General features: G+C 40.0%; 2 protein-coding genes across 4 annotated transcripts in view; one reads left to right on the top strand and one right to left on the bottom strand.

The window, feature by feature from the left end:
• Window positions 1-55: 55 nt before the first annotated feature.
• Window positions 56-3757, top strand: PRPF38A (pre-mRNA processing factor 38A). Its single transcript, XM_036388313.1, has 10 exons — window positions 56-249; window positions 332-491; window positions 999-1120; window positions 1262-1347; window positions 1495-1605; window positions 2147-2259; window positions 2744-2770; window positions 2848-2945; window positions 3291-3339; window positions 3424-3757. Exons 1-10 carry the CDS (start codon window positions 120-122, stop codon window positions 3464-3466), a joined length of 939 nt encoding a protein of 312 aa, XP_036244206.1. The 5' UTR covers window positions 56-119; the 3' UTR covers window positions 3467-3757.
• A 998-nt stretch (window positions 3758-4755) lies between these two features.
• TUT4 (terminal uridylyl transferase 4) overlaps window positions 4756-25537 on the bottom strand; it is a 44980-nt gene continuing 24198 nt past the window's right edge. For 2 of the 3 annotated variants that reach the window (XM_036387555.2, XM_036387556.2), the window contains exons 13-30: window positions 24185-24927; window positions 23569-23719; window positions 22932-23018; window positions 21432-21535; window positions 21005-21062; window positions 20807-20910; window positions 20327-20416; window positions 18326-18439; window positions 17131-17208; window positions 16557-16734; window positions 16156-16203; window positions 15986-16068; window positions 14498-14613; window positions 12722-12882; window positions 11638-11735; window positions 8690-9215; window positions 6319-6492; window positions 4756-5299 (exon numbers count right to left, since the gene is read on the bottom strand). In XM_036387555.2, the coding sequence (XP_036243448.1) occupies window positions 5208-5299; window positions 6319-6492; window positions 8690-9215; window positions 11638-11735; window positions 12722-12882; window positions 14498-14613; window positions 15986-16068; window positions 16156-16203; window positions 16557-16734; window positions 17131-17208; window positions 18326-18439; window positions 20327-20416; window positions 20807-20910; window positions 21005-21062; window positions 21432-21535; window positions 22932-23018; window positions 23569-23719; window positions 24185-24927 (3005 nt within the window). In that variant the 3' untranslated portion in view covers window positions 4756-5207. The remainder of the gene's footprint in view (window positions 5300-6318; window positions 6493-8689; window positions 9216-11637; window positions 11736-12721; window positions 12883-14497; window positions 14614-15985; window positions 16069-16155; window positions 16204-16556; window positions 16735-17130; window positions 17209-18325; window positions 18440-20326; window positions 20417-20806; window positions 20911-21004; window positions 21063-21431; window positions 21536-22931; window positions 23019-23568; window positions 23720-24184; window positions 24928-25537) is intronic. The other variant, XM_036387557.2, reaches the window with a different exon arrangement.

The following is a 25537-nucleotide window of genomic DNA, read 5'->3' on the forward strand; positions in this document are numbered from 1 at the left end:
CGGGCAGAGGCGGCGGCGGCTCCGCCCCGCAGGCGGAAGCGGAAGCGGAAGGCGGCGCGGCCCTCACTGGAGCGGGGCCCTCACTGGAGCGGGGCTGAGGGGGCTGCGCGGCGGCCGCCATGGCCAACCGCACGGTGAAGGACGCGCACAGCATCCACGGCACCAACCCGCAGTACCTGGTGGAGAAGATCATCCGCACGCGCATCTACGAGTCCAAGTACTGGAAGGAGGAGTGCTTCGGCCTCACGGGTATGGCAGGCGGGAGGTCGGGCCGGGCCGCGCCGGCACCGGGGGGAGCCCGCGCTGACGGCCCGTCCCGTCCCTTTCCCAGCCGAGCTGGTGGTGGACAAGGCCATGGAGCTGAAATACGTGGGGGGAGTCTATGGAGGGAACATTAAACCCACGCCCTTCTTGTGCCTGACGCTGAAGATGCTGCAGATCCAGCCCGAGAAAGACATCATCGTGGAGTTCATAAAAAACGAAGACTTCAAGTAAGTTGTAGTGCCTTTTTTCCCCCTTGTTGAGGTTGTTGTACCGAGGGGAAGTGCTCAAAACAGCCAGGGAAACCTCAGTGCAGGGTTTAGCTCTCAGTGTGCCCTGATAAACTGGGCTTGCCTAAAACCAAGCTTTTCTTCTTGCTTTTAAGACTGCTCTCCTTGTCACCTGGCCTGTTGGAAGGGCTCATCTTTGTGGCGTGTGCTGCTGTGATAACAAACCTCTGCCTGAAGTATTTGGAATGAGCTGCATTAAGGCATTCATGTTAATCTGCTTTTTCTTCAGTATTTTTTTTCACTTTTGTTGGTGATAATGTCCCCTTACACGCATAATGTATGTAAAGTGTACTATGGTTTTGATAGTGTAGAGGAAGCAATGGAGCAAATATAAATGGTTGTGTATTCTGGCCATCTACTAATTTTCCTCAGAAACTTGTGGGAAAAAAATCTTTTTTATCTAAACTGCTGAGGAAGCTGAGATCCATGGAAAGGTTTTCTTCCCAGGTATGTCCGAATGCTTGGAGCACTGTACATGAGACTGACAGGCACTGCCATTGACTGCTACAAGTACCTGGAACCGCTGTACAACGACTATCGGAAAATTAAAAGTCAGAACAGGAATGGGGGTAAACACTCTCATATCTATTTAGCAATATAAATCTTTAAAATTCTGGCATAACCTGTTGATATAAGTTGTCTGAAATGTTTCTTCTTTACTTTAGTCTCTAGTGTTAATTTTGTCTTTTAAATCTACTTTTTACCCCCAGAATTTGAGCTGATGCACGTGGATGAATTTATTGATGAGCTACTCCATGAGGAGCGTGTTTGTGACATCATCCTGCCTCGACTGCAGGTTGGAAATGTAGATGGCTGTGGAATTCCTGACTGCACCAAGACCAGTAGCTGGATTGGCTGCTGGCTTGTTGTGTAAGCTGTGGTTGCCTCCTTAGGTGTTTGTTCTTACTTGGGTTATGTTGAATAAAGTTGCAATTCCTTCTAGAAACGGTATGTTCTGGAAGAAGCTGAGCAACTTGAGCCTCGTGTTAGTGCTCTGGAGGAAGACATGGATGATGTAGAATCTAGTGAGGAGGAGGAAGAAGAAGATGAAAAGGTTGGTGAACTGTTTGATGAACTGTATTGGAAATGAATAGTTGAAGCTGAATCCCTTTAGGACACTTCATAGCCTATGACAGATATTTGAGGGGAGGCTGCTGGCAACTCTTACCTCCTTTCATAGCGTATTTTCATAAAAGCAGCTTGTGAGGACTTGGACCCTGAAGCAACTCTCAGGTTGTCATGTTTTCCTGTCTCTTGAATTCCACAAATCTGGGTCTGCTCTTTGTGAAGCTTATTTAGACCAATTGATTTATATGCCTATGTAATGGAGAGAACTAAAGTTGATGATGGAAGGTCCTGTGGCCATCAGTCAGTGCTGCTGTGTTTCTTCAAAACCAACACTATGAGAAGTGGTTGTTTGATTTCCATTTGGCAGTTTTGGGCAGCACCACTCACTCCTGAGTAAGAAACACTTGGCGATGGGGAAGCTTGGCTGCCTGGCTTTTGCAATTTATATTCATTTTTCAGAACTCTTTATTGGTAGTATAAAACCTTGCTGAAACAGGACTTACAGCTCCTCCCCCACTTGTTTACAGCTGGAACGGATCCCATCTCCTGACCACCGCAGGAGGGGCTACAGGGACCTGGACAAGCCCCGCAGGTCTCCGGTGGTGCGGTACCGGCGGAGCCGCAGCAGGTCCCCAAGGAGGTGAGGGGACTCTTCCTTCACCAGTATTGTGTACCTGTTGTGCTGCAGGCAGCTGGAGCACAGCAGTGAAGGTGGCAGTTCAGCCAGAACCTCCCACACCCTCCCGTTCCTTTAGCACTTCCTGAAGCGAGGACTTGCAGTGCACAGCCACTGTCAACCCCTCTGCCTGTTTCTCCAGTCATTCTCTAAATCTTGAACTTGCTGGCCATCTTCAGCTAAATTTGACAATACAATGAAGATGTTAAGGAGAACCAAGTGCTTTGTTTTCATGTAAGCCAGAGGCTACAGAGAAAATCCTATTAATTGCTCTTACTGATATTAAACCAGAAAAAATTCATCACCAAACTCTTGCTCACTGCATGGTCCAGTCCTAAGCACTCATAGGAAGTAGAAGCCCTGGTGTTGTTGCTGAAGATGTGGGAAATGGAACAGCTGTTCTGCTGATGATTTTCAGTGATTTTTTGCTTTTCTCCCCCAATTGCAGGCGCAGCCGCTCTCCAAAGAGAAGAAGGTACTCTTTAATTCTGTTATTTAGGTGAGCAATGTGCATTTGTGGCACAGCTCTCTTAGAAGCTGCCTTTTCCTCAGCCCATCACCGCGCCGGGAGCGGCATCGCAGCAAGAGCCCGAGACGGCACCGGAGCAGGTCCCGGGAGAGGCGCCACAGATCGAGATCTAAATCTCCAGGTACTTCTGCCACTTCCAGAATCACTCTGGCAAGTCTTTATCAGCAGCACATCCACTGCAGCAAAAATCTGTGTCACTGTATCAAGATGGTAGCACAGGTGTTAAATCTGGCTGATAAAACTGCTGCTCACATGAAAGCAGAGCTGGGGAACTCCTTTAATGGCTGCAAAATTGTCTTGAGTAAGTTTTCAGATACTTGCCAGGAGGTTAATGTGAGTGCCTGGTTAAAGCTAGGGTTGTTCTGGCAATGTCTAGCACACTTGGTCACTAGAAGCAGATAGCATTAGCAAAACAACAAGGAATTCCAGTGGCAATGGAAATAACTATTGCCTTTTTATCTCACAGGGCATCACCGTAGTCACAGACACAGAAGTCATTCCAAATCACCTGAAAGGTAAAGGCTTAGCTTATTTCTGAAGTGCACTTTGGGAATTAAGATAGGTTCTACAGTATTGGCTTTTTGTTTTTTCTGTTTCAGATCTAAGAAAAGTCACAAAAAGAGTCGGCGAGGAAATGAATAAGAAACAAAACCCAGCCCACCGTTCAAGGACCTTGAGCTGCAGTCTAATGCTGTCCTGTTTGCTCCACAGGACAGCTGACTCTGTACTGGCTGCTTTAGCAGTCCCTTTCTTTTATCATCTTTCTCATTTTGTGGTCTTGAATTTTTTTATTAAAGGTAAGCTAAGGATACTTTTTATGTAGTTAGTTACTCATCCTTGTGATAGAATTTGAAGGTTGTTTTTTAATTGTTTTTCTTGAAGCCTGTAAAAACTTAAAGAAGAGCAATAAAAAAAGAAAGGTTTGTCTTTAAAGGCTCCTGGCTGTTTCCTTCATAGTAATTTGTTGAGATGTCCCCTGGTTGAAGCTGGCTTCCTTCTCAAATCAGGGCCTTGTTTTGTCAAAGTCAGGCGCCAAAGGAAGTCTGTATTCAGTCACAAACACTGCAGGGATCCCAGTTCTGGCCTCTCAGAGCTCCAGGACAGGAGAGGAAGCAAGGCTGTCACAACCCAGTGTGTTCACTAGAAGCTCACTTGCCAGTGCTCTCCAACCTGTGGTCATCATTGGGTGCTTTGTAAAAATCTTCTTCAGTGTAATCTGCTGCTTCTGGTGATGCCAGCACAGAGTTCAGAAGGTTAAAGCAGTACAAAGCACTAATTCATTCTTCTGAGAAAGTTCAATATATTTAAAGACAGTTCATCACTGCTTTGAGCACAGTTTGTGGCCTCCCTGTGACTGGGAACAGAATTTGACACCATGATGATGTTCAGCTCTACCTTCTCTGAGTCAAGTTAGTTGTTTTAATTTAGAATAATTAGGCTCTTACTGAGGATATAATTCTCCTTCTAGTACATTTGAAATCAGTTGTGTTAAGCCCTTGTGTACCTTGTCTTTAATCCTGGCCTTCTTCAGGAGCAGGGACAGGCAGGTTTATCCCTGAACTCTGCATTTAGGGCTGCAGGATTCTCACATTGCCCTGGGAGTGCTAACAGCACAACTAAGTGTGCCTAGGGAATTTATGGAAAGCCCTCTTTAAAACTGCTTCCCAGTACAGCCTAATTCTTCCACAGTATTAGCATATGGTTTTGCAAAGCTGATAAGCAGAAAAGCAGGTGTGCTCCTCCTTCAAGGATAACACACACATGGGCTGTCAAGAGCACATGCAACAACACCAGCATGGAAAAAAGCAGGTCTGGTGCTTGTATCACTTGTTGAAACTGCTCATCTTTCCAAGATCTCCACATTAAAGCCATTTCTATTATTCCTGTTAAAGCAAGCATGCATACAAATAGAAAAGAGGAAAAATCTTACGTCCTTTTTTTGCAGTTTTATTTTTCTTTTTAAAAAGTTTTTTGGCACTACATAGTTCTGTAAAGAATAGAAGTGACAAATTTTTAAACACATGAAATCCCCTTCTAATTTTATTTTTTTTTAGAACAATATATATAAAGTCTGAAGCAACCAAAGTATGAATACAGCTAATAGAAAATAAAGAACTTAATTTTAAAAATTCTCTCTCTTTACAGTTTATCAAGATAAAACAAAACACAATTCCCCTTAAAAATAGGGTAATAAAATAGATGAAATTTGTATCACTCAGTTTTGTGATACTAGTAAAAACTATAGTTCATATCTATGTACAAATGATACAGTTTAAAAACAGTCTTAAATAATCTTGTATCTAAACATGTTGCATTAAGATTTTAAATCAGAACCTGAATTTCTTCCTCCCCTCCCCCCACCCACCCACAATCCCATCCAATTTCACTTTTTCTGTTGAATGTAATTCAGATTCAAGTGTGGGTGTCCTTGAGACAGAAGTGAGAACCGCTGGTTACTCTGCATCAGTGGACCAGCTAAAAGAAAATGGATTACAATTACTTCAGCAAATCAATCACACATTGAACAGTGCTTGGCAATATTCAGTGTACTAACCTAACTTAGAAATAAAGCCATTTACTAGACTGACACAAATGCTATCTGTGCACCTAACCCATTTAATGGGACAATGTAGAATTACTTTAATCCTATCTCCAAAATTCCCTAACAATCACAAACACATTATTTCGTTGCATTACTTCAGTTATTTAACAAAAGTAATTTCAGGATTTTAAGTAAATTCAGTTTTCACTTGGAAACCCTGCTAGAGCCAATAGATTAGATTTTGAAAAAGGATTTGGTGGCCGTATCTCTCATTTTACACCAGGTGACCCCCAGCAGCATGGAAGCTGCACATCCTCCAAGTCAAATTTGAGCACTGTTTCTCTGGTAGTGAAGGTCTTTTTCCTACAGCCTTTCCCCATCCTGCTAGATACTGAACACCTTCACCTTTCATAAACATCAGAGTTGAAATCAAGTCAGTCTTTTCCAGTTCCCTGGTGAACTGAGCCTGACCTAACTTTGCAGTCAGTGCTGCTCTGACTGTGGATGGGCTGGACTAAACCTCCAGAGGCCCCTTCCAACCTCAATTATTCTATGGTCTTGCAAGTTTTTATCTATGTAAGTCATTCCACAAAGCAAGGTACAAAAGCCAAATAAAATGAATTACAACAAAAATTTCTTCATATTCTGAACACGCTCATGGGCCAATCATCTTAACCTCTACTGAAGCAGAGGCAGCTCCAGGTGAGCCAGCAGCAGCAAAGAGGCTGGAAGTGCAACAGGCTGCACACTGGCTCAGATTTCAGAATTCTGTTTTAACCCTTCCCTCCCACAAGGATTTGCATCATCCACAGAGGAAGCTGAAGTGCTGATTTGACTCTGGGATTCGTGAATGTTTTTTTCAGGGATTTCCATGATTGCTTGGCTTTTAAAGCCTTTGAGACAGTACAGAGACATGGAGCATGAGCTGTTGATCACATACTGGTTCTAGTACCTTGAGGGTAGAAAGGTTTGTTCGGTGGGTAGCTGGCATTTCCCTGCTGCATGTAGTTCTGAGGCATATTGTAAGGCCACGCTCCTCGGAGGAGAGGAAAATGGGTAGGGGTCCCATGGTCCCAAGGGACAGAAGGAGGGTTCATTTTACCAAACTGTCCTTGGAAACCCTGATCTATTTTTCAATTGAAAGGGAAAAGCACATTGCAAGTTGAAATAATTAAACAGTAAGTCACAAATACAATTTACATCTTAAATAACAGTTTGCAGGGGACTTAATGTGATCAGTCTGATGTGCTACTTTTTTAAAATTTAATATACATCAGTAAAAATTACCACCTAAATTACTTCATTATTCACTATAATAGAATTATTGGGAAGAGAGAGGATGAATCAACATTAAAATCAAGAGCTATGATTTCACTATTTTTATGACTTTCTCATGATGAAAAATACAAGGTCTGAACAATATTCAGAACTGCTGAATCCCACACAAATGCTTGATCCCACACAAATATCCACTATCACTGACAGAGCTGTGACAGGAAAACTATTATCCTACTGCAAGAAATAACTCTCAGGTGTACACTGGAATTCCACTAATACTTACATGCTTAAGAAACTTGCTATCTAGATCACTGGACTGACTTAAAAATAGTTTTAGAGAGAAAAATATAAACTTTGGAAATAAATATACAAATTATAAAGCTACTCCAGTTACAATTCTGATATCACTGCAACATTAAGGATGAGAAATCAAGCATCCAAGGAGGCAGGATCCACAATTTGAGTATCCACAGCTTTTGAGTATGCATGAAAAAGGGCTGTGTTGATACTTCTAATGGTCCTACTTCTAATCAGCTGTCTACTGAAAAGAAAATTTAAGTAGCTCCTTTCAAGTCAAAGTTATGTGAGCCAGGACAAAGTTTCCTCAAACTTACTGTTGTCAAATTGTCCTGAGCAGGTATGAAACCATGCTTCAAACAGACAGGAGACAGCTCATCTCTACTGTGCATTCACCTTAATGGCATCTAAGCCAAAAAGGAAATAAAACTGATTCAATTTCAAATAGGAAAATTACTATGATTTGGAACTAGGAAAAGGGGTGTCATGAGGTTGGAAATTGATGGAAGATGAGGCATGGGAAATAAATACTGTGACTGACAGCACACGGAGAAGGAATTCGAATTTATGGAGCTTGTCTGAAAGAAGGCAGCTACATTAGTAAGGAAATGTGGATTGGAAGGAGCTGCTTAAAGGAAAGGCAAAGCTGGAGAAGGGGACAGATGAGAAGATCCAAAATGGAGAGGTAGGGACAGAGCACACTGGAGACACAGAAAACACATGGGCAGAAGTTCCTGTATCCTTTAAAATATATGCCCCACAAAGCTTTAAACAGAAAATCATGTATCTCCAGCCCCTTATGTCTGACGCCCATTGGTGAATTATTCCTCATCCAAAACAGCAGACTCAGCTGAAAATCTACTGTTACTGACAATCACATCATTAGTGCAGAGAAAGCATGGGCAGGAGATTCAGAATTTCCATCTCAGGATGAACAACTGCACCAGTACATTATATTATGCATTTATTTTTTTAAACAGGAGGACTTACACACTCAGAATAAATCAGAAGACCACCACCATGATTAATGATGTAAAGGTTAACAGTTAAAATTTAGAAGCTGCCACAGTTCATGTAGCGGAGAAAACTGAATGGGCTTTAATCATTATATACTGCTTTTTCTCAGCCTCAAACATACCAGTGGTTGCTACAAGGCAAGAGGCTGTTGCCCACTTGTCACAGGAAAATGTAATGTCAGGAATCAACATCAAGATTATGGAAGTTAAGTGAGGCAGGACAATCCACATGAAAAAACAGAATAGGTAAGATCATATTATACTGTACTAAAGGTGAGGAGACAATATTCAACTTGCACAACTGTAATTCTGCCAGTCTCTAAGTTCATGATTGCAACCTCAGCATTTGTCTAATACATTGTGTAACAATGTGTTGATCTTAGAGGTCTTTTCCAACTTTAATGGTTCCATGATTGTCTAAGGAATCCATTATTTGTCAGCACATTCACAGAAATGTGAGTGATTCAAACAATGATGAGGAGGTTTCTCAGTTGAATGCAGGATTTCTCATTGTTGCACAGCCATTAATGGCAGACAGGACCAATGCCTAAAAGTTACGGTGATCAATTCTCATTTTTTTTTCCTATGAAAATGTTAAGACAGGTGAAAGTCACGATTTGGTTTCTTAAGCATCATATTTTTATCAAACAATCTGAAAGAGTTAGCTGTTCCTGTAACACTTAACACTTGTACACAAAGTGTGAGAGGTTTGATACAACAGAGAAGAGTTACCTGAATTCCCCACAGTGCCATTGTTCACCAGTGAGTTTGGAGTCACAGGATTGTGCCAGTGTCCCTCATGAGAAGTGCTGGGGATTCCCATGGGCCTGGCAGCAGGCTGTGCAAAGATGATACTGGGATCATTCAAGCTTACACTGCTCTGGTTATTTGTGGTGCTGCTGCTGCCAGATCTCATAGAAAATGGAACATTTGTAGAATGAGGAGGGTTACCCGGTGCAGAGTGAATAACAGGCCCATGAATAGGCCAAGAAGTGTTGGGAAGCTGAATTTGGTGGTGATGGTGCATCTGAAGTAGTCCCAGGTTATGCAAGGTGGAATACTGACCTGGGGGAGATTGGGGAAAGTTAAACAAAGGCAGCTGGACCTGATGGGCTGGCTGTGCACCCTGCTGTGGCTGAGGAACGTGCTTAGACTGGGATATTGATTGTGGCTGAGTCTGGTTAATGGAGGCTGGCTGAGAGGAATTCTGTGGGAATTGCTGAGGTTGTGGAGAGTAAGATGACTGATGCGAATCAGACTGGAGGAAAAAAAAAAGTTATGTATTTCTGATTAGTTCACTGGCTATTTAATGGTGTTTTCTTTAATAAGCACCCACTGCATTAGACTATTTATAAAACAGCAAAGCACTCCCCAGCAACACCCCAAGCACTGCACCCAAGTTCCTGTTGGCTTCAGTAAGTGCAGCTCAACTGACACTGACTTTCACCAACAGATAATTTGGTCTGTTAATGCGGCACATCCCACCATCAGAAACAACATTCTGAGTGAATATTAGTCCCAAGCTCTTCATTAGACTCCTCACACACTTGTTTCTGATCTTTAATCAGTGTCTTTCCTACCCTACTTATGTACAGACTAGGATCTCATTAACTAATTGCCTTACTTCTAAATAGAGTGGTTCTTATTACTGCATAGTTTTTTAAGTAATTCCAAAGTAAGCTCCTAATATTTCTTTCATTTTTAAAAATCTGTTAAACAAGAAATGCAAATTCCAAAAACCCAGTTTCCACCTTCATATCCTGGTCTTAGGCCATGGCTTAAGGCACAGTAATAGCAATTATTACAGCCTTTGCAGAGCTCTTACAAAGTTTTCCCTTTCAACAGCAACAGAAACAGGCATGAGGCTATTTTATCTGTTTGGAATTGCAACTGAACAGAGAAGCACTTCAAGAAATTGAGTGTCTGGGAAAAGAGTTACTCAGTTTATGTGCCAACACTTAATGCCAGTATCTGGATTCCCCAGTCTGGTTTTAAGCACTGAGACAAGATGCTGATGAATAAGTGTCTCCAGAGACATTCAAATGAGACAGGTACCTAAAGCAGAGAGGAGAACCTGAATCTCAGATCTCATTTTCCCCCTGAGACTGACTCCTCTCTCCACAGACTACAGCAGCTAGCCAAGCTCCAAGAGCCTCAGCTGCTGTTGAACACCTGGAGTTAAAGGTCTCTGCAGCTTGTCACTATCCCTGACTGCTCACCTGTCCATTTAAACTGGCAGTCACTTGTCTCCAATAAACAGAGGTGTCTGCAGGACTGCCCATGCCAGAGCATCCCCTCCAGCAGCACGCTGTGGGTCTGTGCCTGGGCAAAAGCTGGAGCCCACAAGCTGGGATTGCTCCCTGCTGCTATTCCAACTGTGCCTGTATGAGTGCCTCCTATACCTTTCTATCAAACCAGGAAGAGAAGGTAAAACCTGGGATTTGGAAGATGATCACTAGTTTAATAGTTTAAATGTTATAAAATTCTGCAAATATTAACCCACCAGAAGCATGCACTGAATGTGCCAGCAGCAGGACAGGAGGCATAATACACTCCAGCCTCTTGATCTGCTTCCCACTCTCCCCCTCTTACTCCACCAATATTCCCCCTTCCCATTCTTCTCCACCAGTTCCTGGACAGAACATATTCACCAAGAAATCCTGGCCAAATGACAACCATGCACCACACACAGAGTCCATGGCATCCAGGTGACACAAGAATGAGCACATGATGTGTGTGCCTCCGAGTGCACCCACACATCCAGCTTCAATTCCTCAGGCAGAAATATAAGGCTCCTAAAAAATCTACTCCTGTGGCATTTTCAGCCCTTCACTTGGATTAGGGCTGTATCAGTCCCTCTTTAGAAGCACACTGTAAGTCATAAAATCTCCATTACTGGAGACAGCATTCCAATGAAGGCTCGCTGATCAGTCAGCAAAGTAGCAAACTGAACAAAGAGCATTAGTGATCAGCAGCCTTGATTACTATATTTACTTACTTGCCAGCTTCATTAGCAGGCAGATACTTCTCAGATTAACAGCTTAAAATAAATTAATTTCTGCTGTACTGTCTGCTCCAAAAATATTAAATGCCAGCAGTTGTATTTGCACAAATACCCTCTGCTCCTCATCTCCACTCAGAAGATTAAACATATTTTATGTAGCTCTGTGGAGACTTGAAAAAATTCTAGCACAAAACTGTCAAAAATTTCCCTATTGTTCTGCTTGTGCTTCTAGTGTGCTCTGGCAGACTTTTCATTGAAGTATGACTCAATGTGTCTGTGTGCTGTGTCTGTACGTGACAGTCCCTTAAGACAGATCTCTCAAACCACAAAAAGTCATGGTTGTCACTAACCTAAGTCTCCAGCATGTTAACAATGAGCTATACTTTATCTCCCTTAGTAACTCCAGAACACTGCCAGAATATGAGAATTTGAAAGGCATCCTAGCTTAATCTGCCCTTTCAAAATCACAAGGTTATCTCATCTCAAACTTGACTATGAGGTTTCCATACTGGAAAACCATAAATGCTCCCCAAGACACAGTGCATCATAAATCAAAGTTCCATTAACTGGCACAGTGCAACGTTGTCATTACCAGGTTGAGAAAAACCCTGCAAACCTGTTCCCAGCATGGCTGCTTTGCTGCAGCTTTGCTCCCTGCAGCCCCCCCAGCACTTACACATTCTGATGACTGCCTGGTGCGCAGGGGTCGCTCCACCTGCTGCTGGCCCACAGCCACCAGCTGGGAATTCACCATGCTCCGGACCAGCTGCGTGCCTGATCGAGGAACATGAGTGTTAATAAAACCCACAGGGTGACAGAATAATGAGCAGAACTGGGAGTCAGCAATACCTTAACTCTCATGTGACACAGAAGAGGTAAATCACTTTCACCTCTCCTCTCCTTTAAGTGGAAACTTTTCCCTCTACTGGCAGCAGACAACTTTAATAGGCACAGGAGCTAAACACAAAGTCTATTTTTGAGTAAAACAAAGTCTAGCAGGAACAAGGCTCACCTTGCTATCAGGCTGGAGCTCTGGTTTATATAGGTTTCCATATTTCTGCTGTAAGCAGCAGCATTTTAAATAGCAATAATGACAGCAGAAACTTCTGGGCAAAGAAAGTAAACTAAAAAAAGACTAAAAGATAACAGAACACAGAAGCATGGTTCTTCTGAAGTTCACTTATGAATGCTTCCTCTACTTTTTCAATTACCACAGGCACCCAAGGGCCTAATTTGAAAGAGTTTGCAATTAATCTTCTCTAAGTACTATCAGTAAATTGAAAGTTGGATTTAGCCTAATTCATCTGTATGCTTTTTTTGAAATGCTACTGAAGGAATACTGATTTTTGCTGAAAATACATTTACTTACCTCTCACAGATGATGGAGGGTTAGCTAACATTGAGAAATATTTGGAAGAGGAAATGCATTCAATTATTATTATTATTATTCCTACTGTTACTATTATGACTATTACTACTTTGAAATGCTCCAATTGTGAGTGGAAGACAAATAATGCAATAATGCAATACTCTGAAGTACACTGCATTTTACTGCTGAGTACATTTTTACCACCCATGCAAAGACTGTACTTCAGGAGACATTACTCCTCTTGCAGAAAAGCAACACAGACTAAAAGCTGTATTTTCAGTGACTGAAACATTACTTGCAGGATTTGAAGATAATTATCAAGTCTTTACAGAAACCTAGAGAAAAAGGATCTCAGAGCTTTCAAATTATCCTAAGACATAAACTAACTTACCTGGCACACTATTATTTCTCTGACGGGTTTGTTTGAATTCAGGACAATCTCTCCTAACATGACCCACATCCCCACAGATGAAACACCTTTTCTCTCTTGTTTCTCTGTCATCTTCTTTCACCTCTTTTTCATCATCTTTCTCATTCTCCTTTTTCTTCAACCTGAACAATAATTTTTATTAGCAATATCACAAAACCACACACAAACACATAATCTCTGTAGAGCTGTTGTACTGGGAATGGTTACATAACCAACAGCTGTACCAGAATACAAATATCTCAGGAATCCCAAATCACACTTTCAGATTCTGGGCTGGTTAACAGCCTGTATACACTTAATGAAGTTAGAAGCTCCCCAGGCTTGTCCAAAAGCTGTCTGACTGTATTAGGGCAGAACTAAGCCTGCCAGGTAGCCGGGGAACAGCTCTATGCAGCAATCCCACTGCAGAGTCAGAATATACCCAAAACAAATGAGCTGCACCTCCTTCATCCAATCTCCCCCTCACTGGACAGGGCACATTTCTCTGTCACTGTCTGAGCTCAGACAGGATGTGCAACAAAGCACTGAGGCTCTTTCAAACACTCAGTTCTAAAACAGCAGGAGAACTCGTCATCAGGAGCCAAGACAAGAAGTAAAGGTCTTTTTCCACAAGGTATCTGCAGGATTGTTAAATAATAATATTATTATGTGAGCTGTATATACAATCTGAGAGAGATTCTGTGTGGCTGTGCTGTAGAAGCAGTTTGTGTGAAGAGCAGATCACAACTTTTCCTGAGGCAATTATAGGGAAAGAGGTGATGGAATTCCATGTGCTTGTAGTACAGAAAGCATCTGAAAGAAATAGTCCACCTGTGACCACAGGGTTCCAGTGCACTTTCATGTATCTTGAACTCAGCTGACTGAACAAAAGGCTGTAAATAAAGATTTTGTAGCAGAAGAGACCAAGAATCCTTTGAAGAATTATGGAGCACACAACTGAACACAAGGAGCAAATAAAAGAGCCCAGAATAATTTGCATTCTAAGGACTTCAACAGGTTTTAGGAGGAGTCAGACAACCTAGGCTGAGTGGGCATTAAATAGCCAAAGCTCTAAAAAGTGAGGAGTGCACATTTTCTGTCAATTCCTACTAAACTCTCTTGGAAACACTGACCTGCATGTACCAAGGACTCCCTTTGCAGGAGTCCTGTACCCAAAATTCCTAAGTGAAATCAATGTACAAGTACAGGATCACCAAGTGATGTGGTGATACTGTAACATCATGGCACTGATATGATGTTACAGAAATCACCTCACCTATGTACATTTTAACTAATCCCAGAGTTTAATAAATGAACTTTGACCTGCCTTGCAGATGTACATTATCAGATCTACAGAACAATTCAAATTCAACACTGTCCTCTGAAGATGACCAGTACAGGAAATCCATTTTAACACATCATAAATTTTGCAGCCAGGTAATATGTTCTCCATCTGAATGTTTACACTACAAAAAAGATATTTTAGTGATCCAAGTTTTAAGTTAAGCTTAACTACATATTAACACACCATAGAGTGCTGATATTACTGTGTGTCCTTCCATAAACACTTCAGATTTAAAGAGGTGATCAGAAACTGTTTTAAAAAAAGAAAAAGTAAGATGGGAAGTTGAGGATCAGATATGAAGCTTTGATTTTCTCTGCAATTCAGCAATTTTTTATTTCCATTAAATCTTCAAATATGCAAATCCCTCGTGATTTAATCTCAAAGATTTCACAATAGCTTTGTGTATTACTTACCTCCTCCTCTTTGGACAGTCTTTCATGTAGTGACCAATTTTTCCACAGACACGACAACATCTGTCATTGGGTGCCAATTCTCCATCTGTCAACACTTTTGAGTCAAAAAAGTATTCCTATCAAAACACATCAGACAGATAAAATATATAAACCATTCACTTACAATATAAACCATTCACTTACAAGACTGAGGAATGAAAGTCAAACTGTCAGTCTTCATCTCTTATTGCTCCCTGAATGTTATCACTTCTGAGGTGATACCTGGTGCTTTTCTTCCCCTTGATAATGGCAGCTTTTTCAGAGATATGGAGCACTCTGGGCTATTTGGTCTTAGGGACAGAGGCTGAATTTGCAGAACAGCTTCCCCAGGCTCCAGCCTGCTGCCCACCTTTCACCTCCCCAAAGGCTCTTCAGAGCACAATTTCTTAGCATATGATCTATTTTGGTATCTGAGTCACTGCCTGTGTGCTTTCCAAAGCAGCCAATGTCCCCTCCCAGATGACAGGATTACATCCCTTTGGACAGGACACAGCTCAGGTGGGAAACAGATGGAGCATCTGCAGACTGACCTGTAGCACTCCCCTCCCCTGGAATTTGCTCAGCACTGCTGCAGTTCTGATGTGTGTCAGCACAAAGGCCTGGTTTACAGCCTCTGAGCAACAAATATTGTGAAAGTACTGAAACAGAGGTACAAACTCAGAAAAAACCCACAGATAAAGGAAGCAAATGGAAAAGAGAAGATAGGGAAGGATGAAGGGAATTAAAAGCTTTCAAAAGATTTTGAAGATCCTTTAGAAAGTCAAAAGCCTTCTGTTAAAAGCCACTGGGAGAACAGTTCTCTAAACTGTTTTAGAAAATGCCTTTCTAAGTTGATCTTTAAAATACTAATTACAGTATTTTATTTGCTCATATTAAAAAAAACAGTTGTCTCTACACATCAGTGACTGGACCCTCTAGCACAGAGCAGTACTTTCTCCAATATGATATTGCATGAACGCATTCCTAACCCTGACTCACTACACAAATTTTAAAGGTCAACTCGTTAAAAAAATCAATCATCATCCTTTTCCTTGGTTAAGCAGAAATCCTTACTATCTCCACCAAGTGGAAAACTAAAGAGAATGGAACATCTCTTGGATCTGTTTTCTTTAGCTACAGGAAGAGCCAGTAAGGTTCCTAGAGCCATTTCTGGGTTTTACAGCCAAATTTGCTGTTTTCTGCAATACTTTAACCTCATACAGTGGGAGGTTTTATAAAAAACAAAACATAAATTAAGCTTACTTTCCTCAAACCAGCCAGTAATACCCACTGCCCATCCAACTACTTTATTTTATATTTCAGGAGCTAAATACTTAGCTATAAATTTCATGCAGACAAGGCATAATTACACATATTGTGCATACCAAATGGATAAACACATACAAGAGATTTGCATCAATTCAGTGGACAAAGAAAATGAAAAACATACTAAAACCTCTGAGAACTTACAGCTTCTCTTCCAACAGCTGGGTAGAATGGGGTACCAAATAACTTTCTCCCATTGATAAATGCCTTCATTATGAAATTGGTCACTATTGGAGAAAGACAAAGTTATTGGAAAAAAACAGAAAAGGCACAACTCAGTGAATATTCATCATTAGCAGACATTAATAGCTTACTTTTCCTAGAGACTCCAGCACCCAGATTATGATTCAAGTCAAAAGGATCTGCAAAAAGAAGGGAGAAAAAAAATCAGAGCTGGAAAAAATTTGCTGCAACAGAATTTTTTATCTTAATGCAGAGAATTCCATTTTAAATGCATTCACAGAGCAGATTTAGCAATGCAATGCTGAGAGTTTTAAAATTGTTATGTTAGTCAACCATAATAACAGTAAGAAGAACAATTCACTGACATGTAGTAAAAGTTATCAATTTTGTGAGCTGCAGGACTTGCAAAGAATGTTTCTTTTAGAAGCACTGACTGTGGTTTCCTCACATAAAGATCCTGTGCAGAGAAAACAGCCTCTCAAGCAACAGTTTCCTACTCCTGATGAATGCAGACTCAATTCAGCAGGAGTACCTTCAATGGCAATACACTTGGAGGTCCACTGCTTCTCAAAGGTGGTCAACAGCTTCTTCTGCCGGATGCTGATCACGTATTCCTTGAAGTCAAACTCCTCCGTGTAGAAGCGCAGCAGCCCCAGCCAGAGCTCCCCAAGAGACTCAGTGTTCTTCCCCAGGGAAGGGAGACGCTTCTTCTGCATGCAGGGGAAGGAATTTATTCAGCTACAGTCACTGCAGCACTGCTTCTCCTCAAACACCTCTCTAATTACATGTTTTTCCTTCATTACTATGAAAGATTTGGTTAAAGTAAGGTTAAATCACTACAGTTAAGACTAAACCTGGACTATTTTTAAGAATAAAAAGTATTTTTCCTGATTTATGTTATTTAGAAATTATTTAAAATAAACCAAGCAAAAGTAGAAATTCCTTTTAGCAAAACAGGACTCAGGAAGTTGCAACACTATGGGTATGGAAATTTAATTAATCAATCAATAAAATTAATCTTTTATACATTACACTGTTAAAAATTATTCATTTTCCTGAAAAGCAAGGTTTAAATTTTAGTTACTCTTCTGGATTTAGAATATTACCAATTCTTCCATGTCATCAAAGAAAAAAGCATTCCATCCATCCACCATTCTTTGTGGAATCTGTTTGCCATCAAATATCTGCCAGAACAGAGAGTGACAGTTACTGCTCTAATTCAAAGTCACTGTAAAATACTTGCAGTTCTTTTGGTAAAAAAATCATATAAAAATATAAATACTTTAATTTTAACAATTACTTCTTATACAGACAATTTCCCATTGGTAAAAAGTTTGAAAGACTTCTTGCATTGTTGCTGTACCTCTCAAAATATTTGGATGTTTCATTTTTACTTGTTCCTTGCAACTAAGAAAACATGACTGAATTACCTTGTCAAGATTCCAACATCTCTCTAGCCCACAGATTCTCCAAGGAGACTTTATATGATTTCTATTACATTTTGACTTTAGCACAGCCAAGAGGAAATTCCACTGTTATTTAAATGCACTCTCGGGGTAGCAGTAAAATAAAAACCCCCAACCACTACTAAAGTATCAGATACTAAAGATCAGCAAGAAAGTCTATGAGTCTCAACTGCAATGCTTAAGCCAATTTCCCTCTTGCACAAAGAAACCAAAAGAGGCAGAAAGGGGTAATTTTCAGAGGTACTTGGGAGTTCCAGAGTGTATCCAGGTAGAGGCAGATAGCTGAATAATTATATTCTCCCCACCCATACAATGGGGGTGCATTGTTTTCTTAGTAAAGTCTTCTGGTACATATGAAATATTTCTTTAAAGTTGCACCAAAGCATCAATTATCTTATTTTCTCCTCATCAAATAATAAAATAAACATCTTCTCTTACAGATAAAGTGTTGAGCAATAAATAATGCTTCTGACAATAACTGGTTGAAGAACTGGACTCACATTTCAAGAGCATCTGGTGCAGTCTCATAATTACAATTCCCTTCTCTCCATACCACCTGCCAATTTTTTTCTATCCTGTTCAGCATATAAATATCATCATAAGACCAAAATCCCAAAGTAAATGTAATAGCAGAACTTAGGCACAACAGACTCCCAGATTTGATCTAATTTTCTTGGTCAGTTTTACCTACTAAAACCAAGAGGGAGTTAAGAACCTGCTGATTAGAAGGGCCCCATATTTCATTTATCCCCTCTGATCCTAAAATCCCAGACTTCTCATATTTGGCTTGAAGAAAAAGTGCATCTATTTTCATAACCTCATTTTCTGAACCTACCTCCTGAAGAACTGGAATAACTGGTGGATTTCTCTGCTGTAGAAAGTACAAAACCATAAGAATATAGGCATACGAAGAGAGACTACCACGGGATGCATCACCAATATCGCAGCGCTGAAAAAATACATTTTAAACAAAATGCTGAATGTACATTTCACTCTTCAAGACTAATAACTGTGTCAGAGAGCAAACAGAAACCCCATAAGTAACAGCAAGTACATTCACCTCATAATTAAAAATTGTTTTATGAAGCCTGAAAAATAAATACACCCAAGAGCCAACTGCCATCTGGCAAATCCATAGCATAATTTGTCTAACATAAAAACAGAAAAGCTTTTCATAGCCAAAAGACTTAAAACAAAATTTTATAATGTGCCAAACTAAAAAAAAAAAAAAACCCAAATCAAAACTCCCAAAACATAAATCCCAGGTTTCAATACCATAAAATTTAATTTTCCTTAACTCATGCTGCAAGAGCTGTTTCTATGATTCCTTATTATTTTGGTTCTCCCTCCCCTTTTAAAAAAATAATTCATTAACAGCAAATATTTCCAGGTTGCACTGGCAGTGCAGGCCACATGTGGCATTTTGCTAGCAAACATACACATACCTAATTAAAGCATGGTGCAGCCTGCACAACACAGTGCAAAACAAACACCCCTGACCAAGTCAGGGAGCTGGAGCCAGATGAGCTCAAGGTCCCTCCAACCCAAGCCTTTCTGTGACTCTGATCAGTGAATTACCTTACTATGCTTCAGTATCTCATTACAGCATAACCTTTCCACAGCACCTGCTTCTAAGCTATCCTGTGTTTCGAGCCTGTGTCATATCAAACAAGGCATTTTTAACCTCCTAGGGCTGGAAAAACCAGGGATTCGTAAATTACTTTCACATTAGCAGCAGCAGTGACAGCTGTTCCTGGGTTTTCTGCCAATGCAAACAGAGGAGGAGGCATTTTGCTTAAAAACAAAGTATAGCTACTTTGTACAGCTACAAAGTCACTTCCATACATTTACATTCAGGAGTGTATAACTCACAACTTGTATATTTCATCTTTGCAGTAGTATTTTTGGAACATGCACAATAGAATGCAATGCCATCAAAAAAATGCAAGATTCATTATTATCAATACAAGGCATTTTTAATTTGGACACAGAAGAGACATAGCAATATTGTGCACTACTGTGACCACACCAAGAAAAAAATCATTGCTAGTCTCAGTGACAGTATAACGAACGTGTCCATTCCATTCTGGCACAAAGCTATTTTATTCATCTTGATGTATTTTATTACATGAACATCTGGTAGCATGATTCACCATCTCTATAAGCTATTTTTTATTTGCCCCAGTTCCACTAAGCTTTCTTTGGATATGCTGTATTTAATACTGCAGATTGAATAAAAAGCAATGCCACGTTTCAATTACCAAAGGCTGTACAATATAAAATTTTGATAGAATATCATAACAAAAGATGCAGGAGATCTGACATTTCCAAACTCTAAAAGTCAAGTGTATGTCCTAGGCACATGGAGACTCAGGAATTCATTCATCACCTATTCCTGACTTTTATACTAAGTCAAACAAGGCAAGTGTGCCAGAAGAAAGCAGCAGTAACCTCTGGGCTGGCCCCAGATATGAAAACTTGGGAAGCCCATGCATACCCACATACCCCTAACATCTTACAGTTACCAATTTTTCCAGTTTTGCTTGGGGTTTGGGTGGGGTTTTTTGTTTGTTATAGTTGAAGCTGGTTCGAAATTGAAGAAAAAAAGGATCTCATCAGCTTTCTCTTACACAGAAATATTCCAACAGATAGCAGAAGGTACCAGGATTTGATTTTGACACACACAGTCTGATGGAGCACTGTAAGCTTAGGGAAGTGCACTTTGTATCAACAGCATTCTACTGTCTCCATCCCAGATGGTATTGGCAAAAGGCAAACTCAGTGGCTGCAGCAGAAAACACTGTATTGTACAAATAATACCTTCTTTTTATATTACCTTTGCAAAAACTTTCATTGTGTAGCCCAGATATTGCACCCTAGGATCAATAGCTGCGTAGGTAGCCAGCATCCTTGTGTTATGCTGTGCCTGGAAAAAGGGGGAAAGAAATTAAACTGGTGTCAGGGTGAGCCAATTATGTAATAAATTGTGCATTTTCACATTGTCAGGTGAAAGCTAGAATGAGCTGCACTATTCATGATGGCACACAGGCCATGGTGGATGTAAAGGCTTTTCAGAAGTATCCCCAGAACAAGACTTCCTGTGCTGTACCCTGCTCTGCCATCAGGTCATACACAGCCACCTGGATTGGGCTGAGGGTGTGGGCCACTGAATTTAAATCATGTAGAAGAAAAACACAAACACTCAAAAGCATTTCCATTCTGCTTTCAAAATTGTTGTCTCAAATGGTTATTTGGAAAGAAATAGAAAGAATGAAAAGCTTTCTTTGAACACAAAAGGACACAAGCAGATGCTCACCAGTGTATTGTACAAACTGATATCTCCTTCCAAGCCACTCCGCCTGTGCTCAAACTTTACTATAGGCACTTTGGCTGTTGTTATAGGCAAGATGTTCCTCAAACCTGGGGAAGCAACACTTTAGTACATAAAACATTTCCATTAACAACAATTATAGAAAATCTAACTGCAAAACAAATAATAATTTAAAGCACCTACCTGGATGCTTCTTAAGAACTTTTGCCAAACCTTCTATTATTTCTTTACAGTTTAATTTCTAGGAAAAACAAAGATCACAGCTTCAGATGTTAAAACATGGATCCTATTCCAACAAGCACATTTACTATCATATATATTTCATAGATGAAAAGTCTATGTACCAATCATTTTTGGAATGTCCAAAAAGGAGCAAGCATTAAGCCAGCACATGAATTTACACAAACTCATAAGCTCTTTGTGGACATCTATAGTACACTGTGTGTCTATAAGGCATTAAAAGTAAAATAGGCTGGATCTTGCTTCAGTTGTGCAGAGTGCAACTAGCAAATCCTACCTTTCCTGTGTGCAGAAATCTTAACTGAATTAAAAAACCTTAACGAATCTTTGAATGCAAAATAGCAGATTTTATCAATTTCAAAACTCTTACCTCTGCATTTTCATGACCTTCCAATGTCATGCAGATATCTAGATCACTGTCCCGAAACCCAAATCCATTCTTTGAGGAGCCAAATAAGCAAAGCCTAGCTTTGTCTGATCAAAAGAATAGACAAGAAAAAGTTAATTCTTTTACAGTTGAATGGTAAGTGCTTAGTATAAAATATTGTTTAACTGCAATGTGCAGGTGCCCATAAAAATGAGCTTAAAGAGAGAGCTTACACTGTCACTTCAAAGACTTCAGCTTTGATAAAGGAGGAAGCACAACACTTTAGAAGTTATTTACAGAAAGCAAGGCAGGATAAAGACCTATTTTATGTATTTTTTATGACTGAAGTACAGTTACTATAATCATTAAATGGCATCTCTAAATGTGGTGCAATGTTTTGTGGTATGCAACTGCATTTTCCTGCTTTTAATAAATCAAAATAATGTGCAAACCCAGTCACCAGTACAGCTTTATCCCACAGATAAGACAGAGCAACTCCTAGGGTAGCCAAAGTAATATTTCTGAAATTCCATTCAGAGTTTATCTAGGTTGCATATTTCTCCTATGACTAGGTAAATTTGGTCAATGAGTTTTTGTAATTATAGCATATTCTTCAAGAAGACACAAGCAGTAAGATTACAATACTTTATGGAACATTCTTTCCCAATTGCTTTGTTTACATTTTTGTTTGAAACACGATATTACTAAGTATTTTCATTCTTGGATGGCAAAATTATGTTGTTAAAACAAATTCTTTCCTAACTGCAAAGAACACATTGATCTGTTCAACTGAAATTAACGCTAAGAAAATAGATCTAACACTTACTCACAGCTTTTTTTCCTAAACTTTAATAGAATTGGAAACCTTAAGTCTTTCAAGGCTTTGTAACAGGTCTCAATCCTCAGCTACTGCCAGCAAGTGGAGGCACAGCCAGTGGACAGAATTCCCAATTCCTTGATCACAGGTCAGCTACAGCAGAATGGCCTTCCATGCACTAGAATTCAGGAGACCTGGGATTTGTAGCTGGCTCTAGCACTGTTTTACACCTCCTATAAAAAAGATCCCTTAGCATTTCTGTGCCTTGACTTCCATCCCTGTAGTAAGACATTTTTGCTTGTTTTATGTAAGGGATGTGAACATAAACTCATTAGGATTTCTAAGATACTCAAGCACTGGTGACTAGGCAACAAAAGTCCTTGGCCCACAACCAAAGCTAACACTAAACCCAACCAAACTTTCTTCTTGGCCTGACTGGAGCAGTCCTGTGCTTGCATTATTGCATTACTGCTCTGGCAGCTCTTCCTCCACTCTAGGGATGTTTCCATGGAATAGCAAGAAGGGATGTTCAATGTTGAAGTCTGCAAGACAGCTTTACAAATGGAAGGAAAAGAGATGTTCCTGCTTCAAGCAAGGAAAATAAAATGAGATAAAGCACATCTTTATGTTCTGGACAATATGACTGAAGAAAGCATTTTCAAGAATCACTACCTAAGGTTACATACCATTATACTCCTTTCGAATAAATCTCTCCAAACTTGCCAGTATTTGTTCTCTGTTTTGTTGCTCAGATAAAGGAGGAGATAATTCATCTAAGTAAAAACAAATTAAAACACAGTCAGACATGACATTCAGCACCTCAAGAATCATTTTCAGCTAATTAAAAGATTGGATGGGGGTTTTTTTGTTGTGCTTGCATTGCTTAAATCTGTGATTTTCTTTTTAAATCATTAGAGTCTTCCAGATTTTATTTCAAAACATCCAGTTTTTCAACCACAAAGTGTCCAGGTGGGCACCAGGCATCCAGCCAAGGTTAACCCACAACAGCACCCTCAAAAGAATTCAATAAGCACAAAAATTAGTTTTGCCCAGAGCCTGATTCCTGGAAACACCAGTAGCTTTTTACAAACCTGGTGAAAAATCCCATATAACATCAGTCTCTCAAATATGTTATAAATTATCACAGCCATGGATTATCTGAAAATTAAAATGCTGATCCATTTGTAGCCTAGGGCACCTGGAAGAGCTTCTTCCTACTGAATTGTGAATAATTGTAAATAAGTAATTTAACCCTAGAGTTTTTAATTCTTCCTGGTTACAGGTCATAGTATAAAGTGGAGCACAAACACTTTTTGAACTTACCAAAACATCTTTTACACACTATATCAAGTATTTCCCGAAATCTGTCTGTCATTGGTGGTAGTGGTTTTAGATCAATTTTCTTGAAATCCTCTGGGCAATCATTTTTGGAATGTCCATCCCGTTTGCAGATGCTGCATACTATAGTTGGTGGCTTTTTGGGGGGGAAAAAAAGGAAAGGAAAATTCTATTTGTGCACTTAGGACAGTTCAGCAGACCTAACATTTCCAAGCAATCAAGAACATTTGACATATGAACAATAACAGAGCCTCCACAATGAGCAGAACACCTCTCACCAAGCTGCATTTAGTTCTCACAGTGCCTAGAAGCACCTGGAAATTCTACAAGAAAGTAGGAGAGGAAAGGCAGAAATAACCCACAAATAACCAGAAAGAAATCCAGATTTTTTTTGTGTGGACATCAAAAAGCTCAAGATGAGGGAAACAGATAATTTCATTCAAATGTCACACAGGTGATGTTTCCTGAATAACAGGTACTCTACAAAGGCCAGAGCTGCCACCCATATCCCAGTCTGAAACAATCACTGTGGAATCCCACTATCCTCCCACTCTTAGATTTAATGACTTCAAAGTAACGATCCACGACCAGCACTGCTTACCTTTCCTGAAGTAAAAATAAACTTATCAAACACATAATGCATTTCTTCTGCTGAGAGTCTGCCTTCCTCTTTGAGATCCTGGGTTTCCAGCACTGCTCTGCAGCTGGCCGAGGTAGCTGGGCTGCCAGTGCACTTCATCTGTGGAGACGACTCCAGTACCAAACTCTGCCTGCTTTCAGCATCAGAAAACTCATTACTGGAATTTGTGTCATCAGGCTGATGTGCACTGCAGTTACAGTGGTGGCTGAGCTCACCCTCAGTTAGACACACTGAAATTTCTAAATCATCTCTCTCTTTAGGTGATTTTTCCTTTAATTCACAGCATTCATTGGAAATAAGGGGTAAAGCTTCTTCTTTGTCTTCATCATAGCTAGAGTCCAATGTTGAAAGTAGCAAAGGGTCCATGTTCTGGGAAGTACATCTTTTGGCTACAGCTTCTCCCACTGTTTTACATTCAACTTCATTCTCTGCTATGTTACATCCACTTTCTGTAACTTCTTTATCTACAACATCTTCCCCTTGTGGAAGGCAACAGTTTGCTACAGGCTCTTCAGATCTTGTGGATTTCTTACTATTCATTTTCCCTTTTTCTTTTTTCTTGGTATCTGGCTTGGATTTAATCCCATCTTTACTTTGTGGGCATGCAAAATATTTATATGCTGTCCTAAATCGCTCCAGGATGTACTCAAATACCATCTGGCTATTTAGACTTCGTGCAACATTCCTCTTTAGTGCAAAAGGATCTGGGAAGAAAAAGAACAATTTAATTAGTAATCTTTAACTTCCACATTTCACAAAGCAGCTGAAATCCCTAAGTTTTTACAGGGCAGTTAAGGAGGTTCTTATACTATAATCCGGAATTGTATTTGGATATACTTAGAGAATGAAAGACTCACAAGTTTTTTCAAAATTCTTCCATACAAAACATATCCAAGTGCAGCCATGAATGGCTGACTATCATAAACAATTCTAAACAGTGTTACTCAAAAAGAAAACCATGGGTATATTGCAACATTATATTATGGCCAATTTCTAAACTAGAAATTATAATAAACAAAGGCAAAATAAATAGATGCCAGAACCTTTTTTCCTCCACTGAAGAAGGATTTTCATTTGTCTTAAGAAATTCATTTGTCTAAGAGTAACATTGAGAATGTAAGGATTGTATGAACCAATCTCACCAGGATCCATTCTTAGGCCTTCCTAACGATTTCTAGATCAAACATGCTTTCCAAGCAAAAACAGCTCCTGCATAGTTGCTATAAGTTTGCCTGGAAGATAGTACCAAACTGAGATTCTGTTACTTCATAAGATCAGCTACAAACTCAACATTGGAAAAAAGAAAAAAGGCAA

Source organism: Molothrus ater, chromosome 9, assembly GCF_012460135.2.
Source record: "Molothrus ater isolate BHLD 08-10-18 breed brown headed cowbird chromosome 9, BPBGC_Mater_1.1, whole genome shotgun sequence".
In the NCBI taxonomy this organism is placed as follows: domain Eukaryota; kingdom Metazoa; phylum Chordata; class Aves; order Passeriformes; family Icteridae; genus Molothrus; species Molothrus ater.

Excerpts from the sequence above, each read along its gene's own strand:
- PRPF38A (XM_036388313.1), top strand. The coding sequence starts at position 120 with ATGGCCAACCGCACGGTGAAGGACGCGCACAGCATCCACGGCACCAAC. Across the intron at positions 1,348-1,494 it reads TCATCCTGCCTCGACTGCAG|AAACGGTATGTTCTGGAAGA; the intron begins GTTGGAAATGTA and ends AATTCCTTCTAG. Across the intron at positions 2,946-3,290 it reads ATCGAGATCTAAATCTCCAG|GGCATCACCGTAGTCACAGA; the intron begins GTACTTCTGCCA and ends TTTATCTCACAG.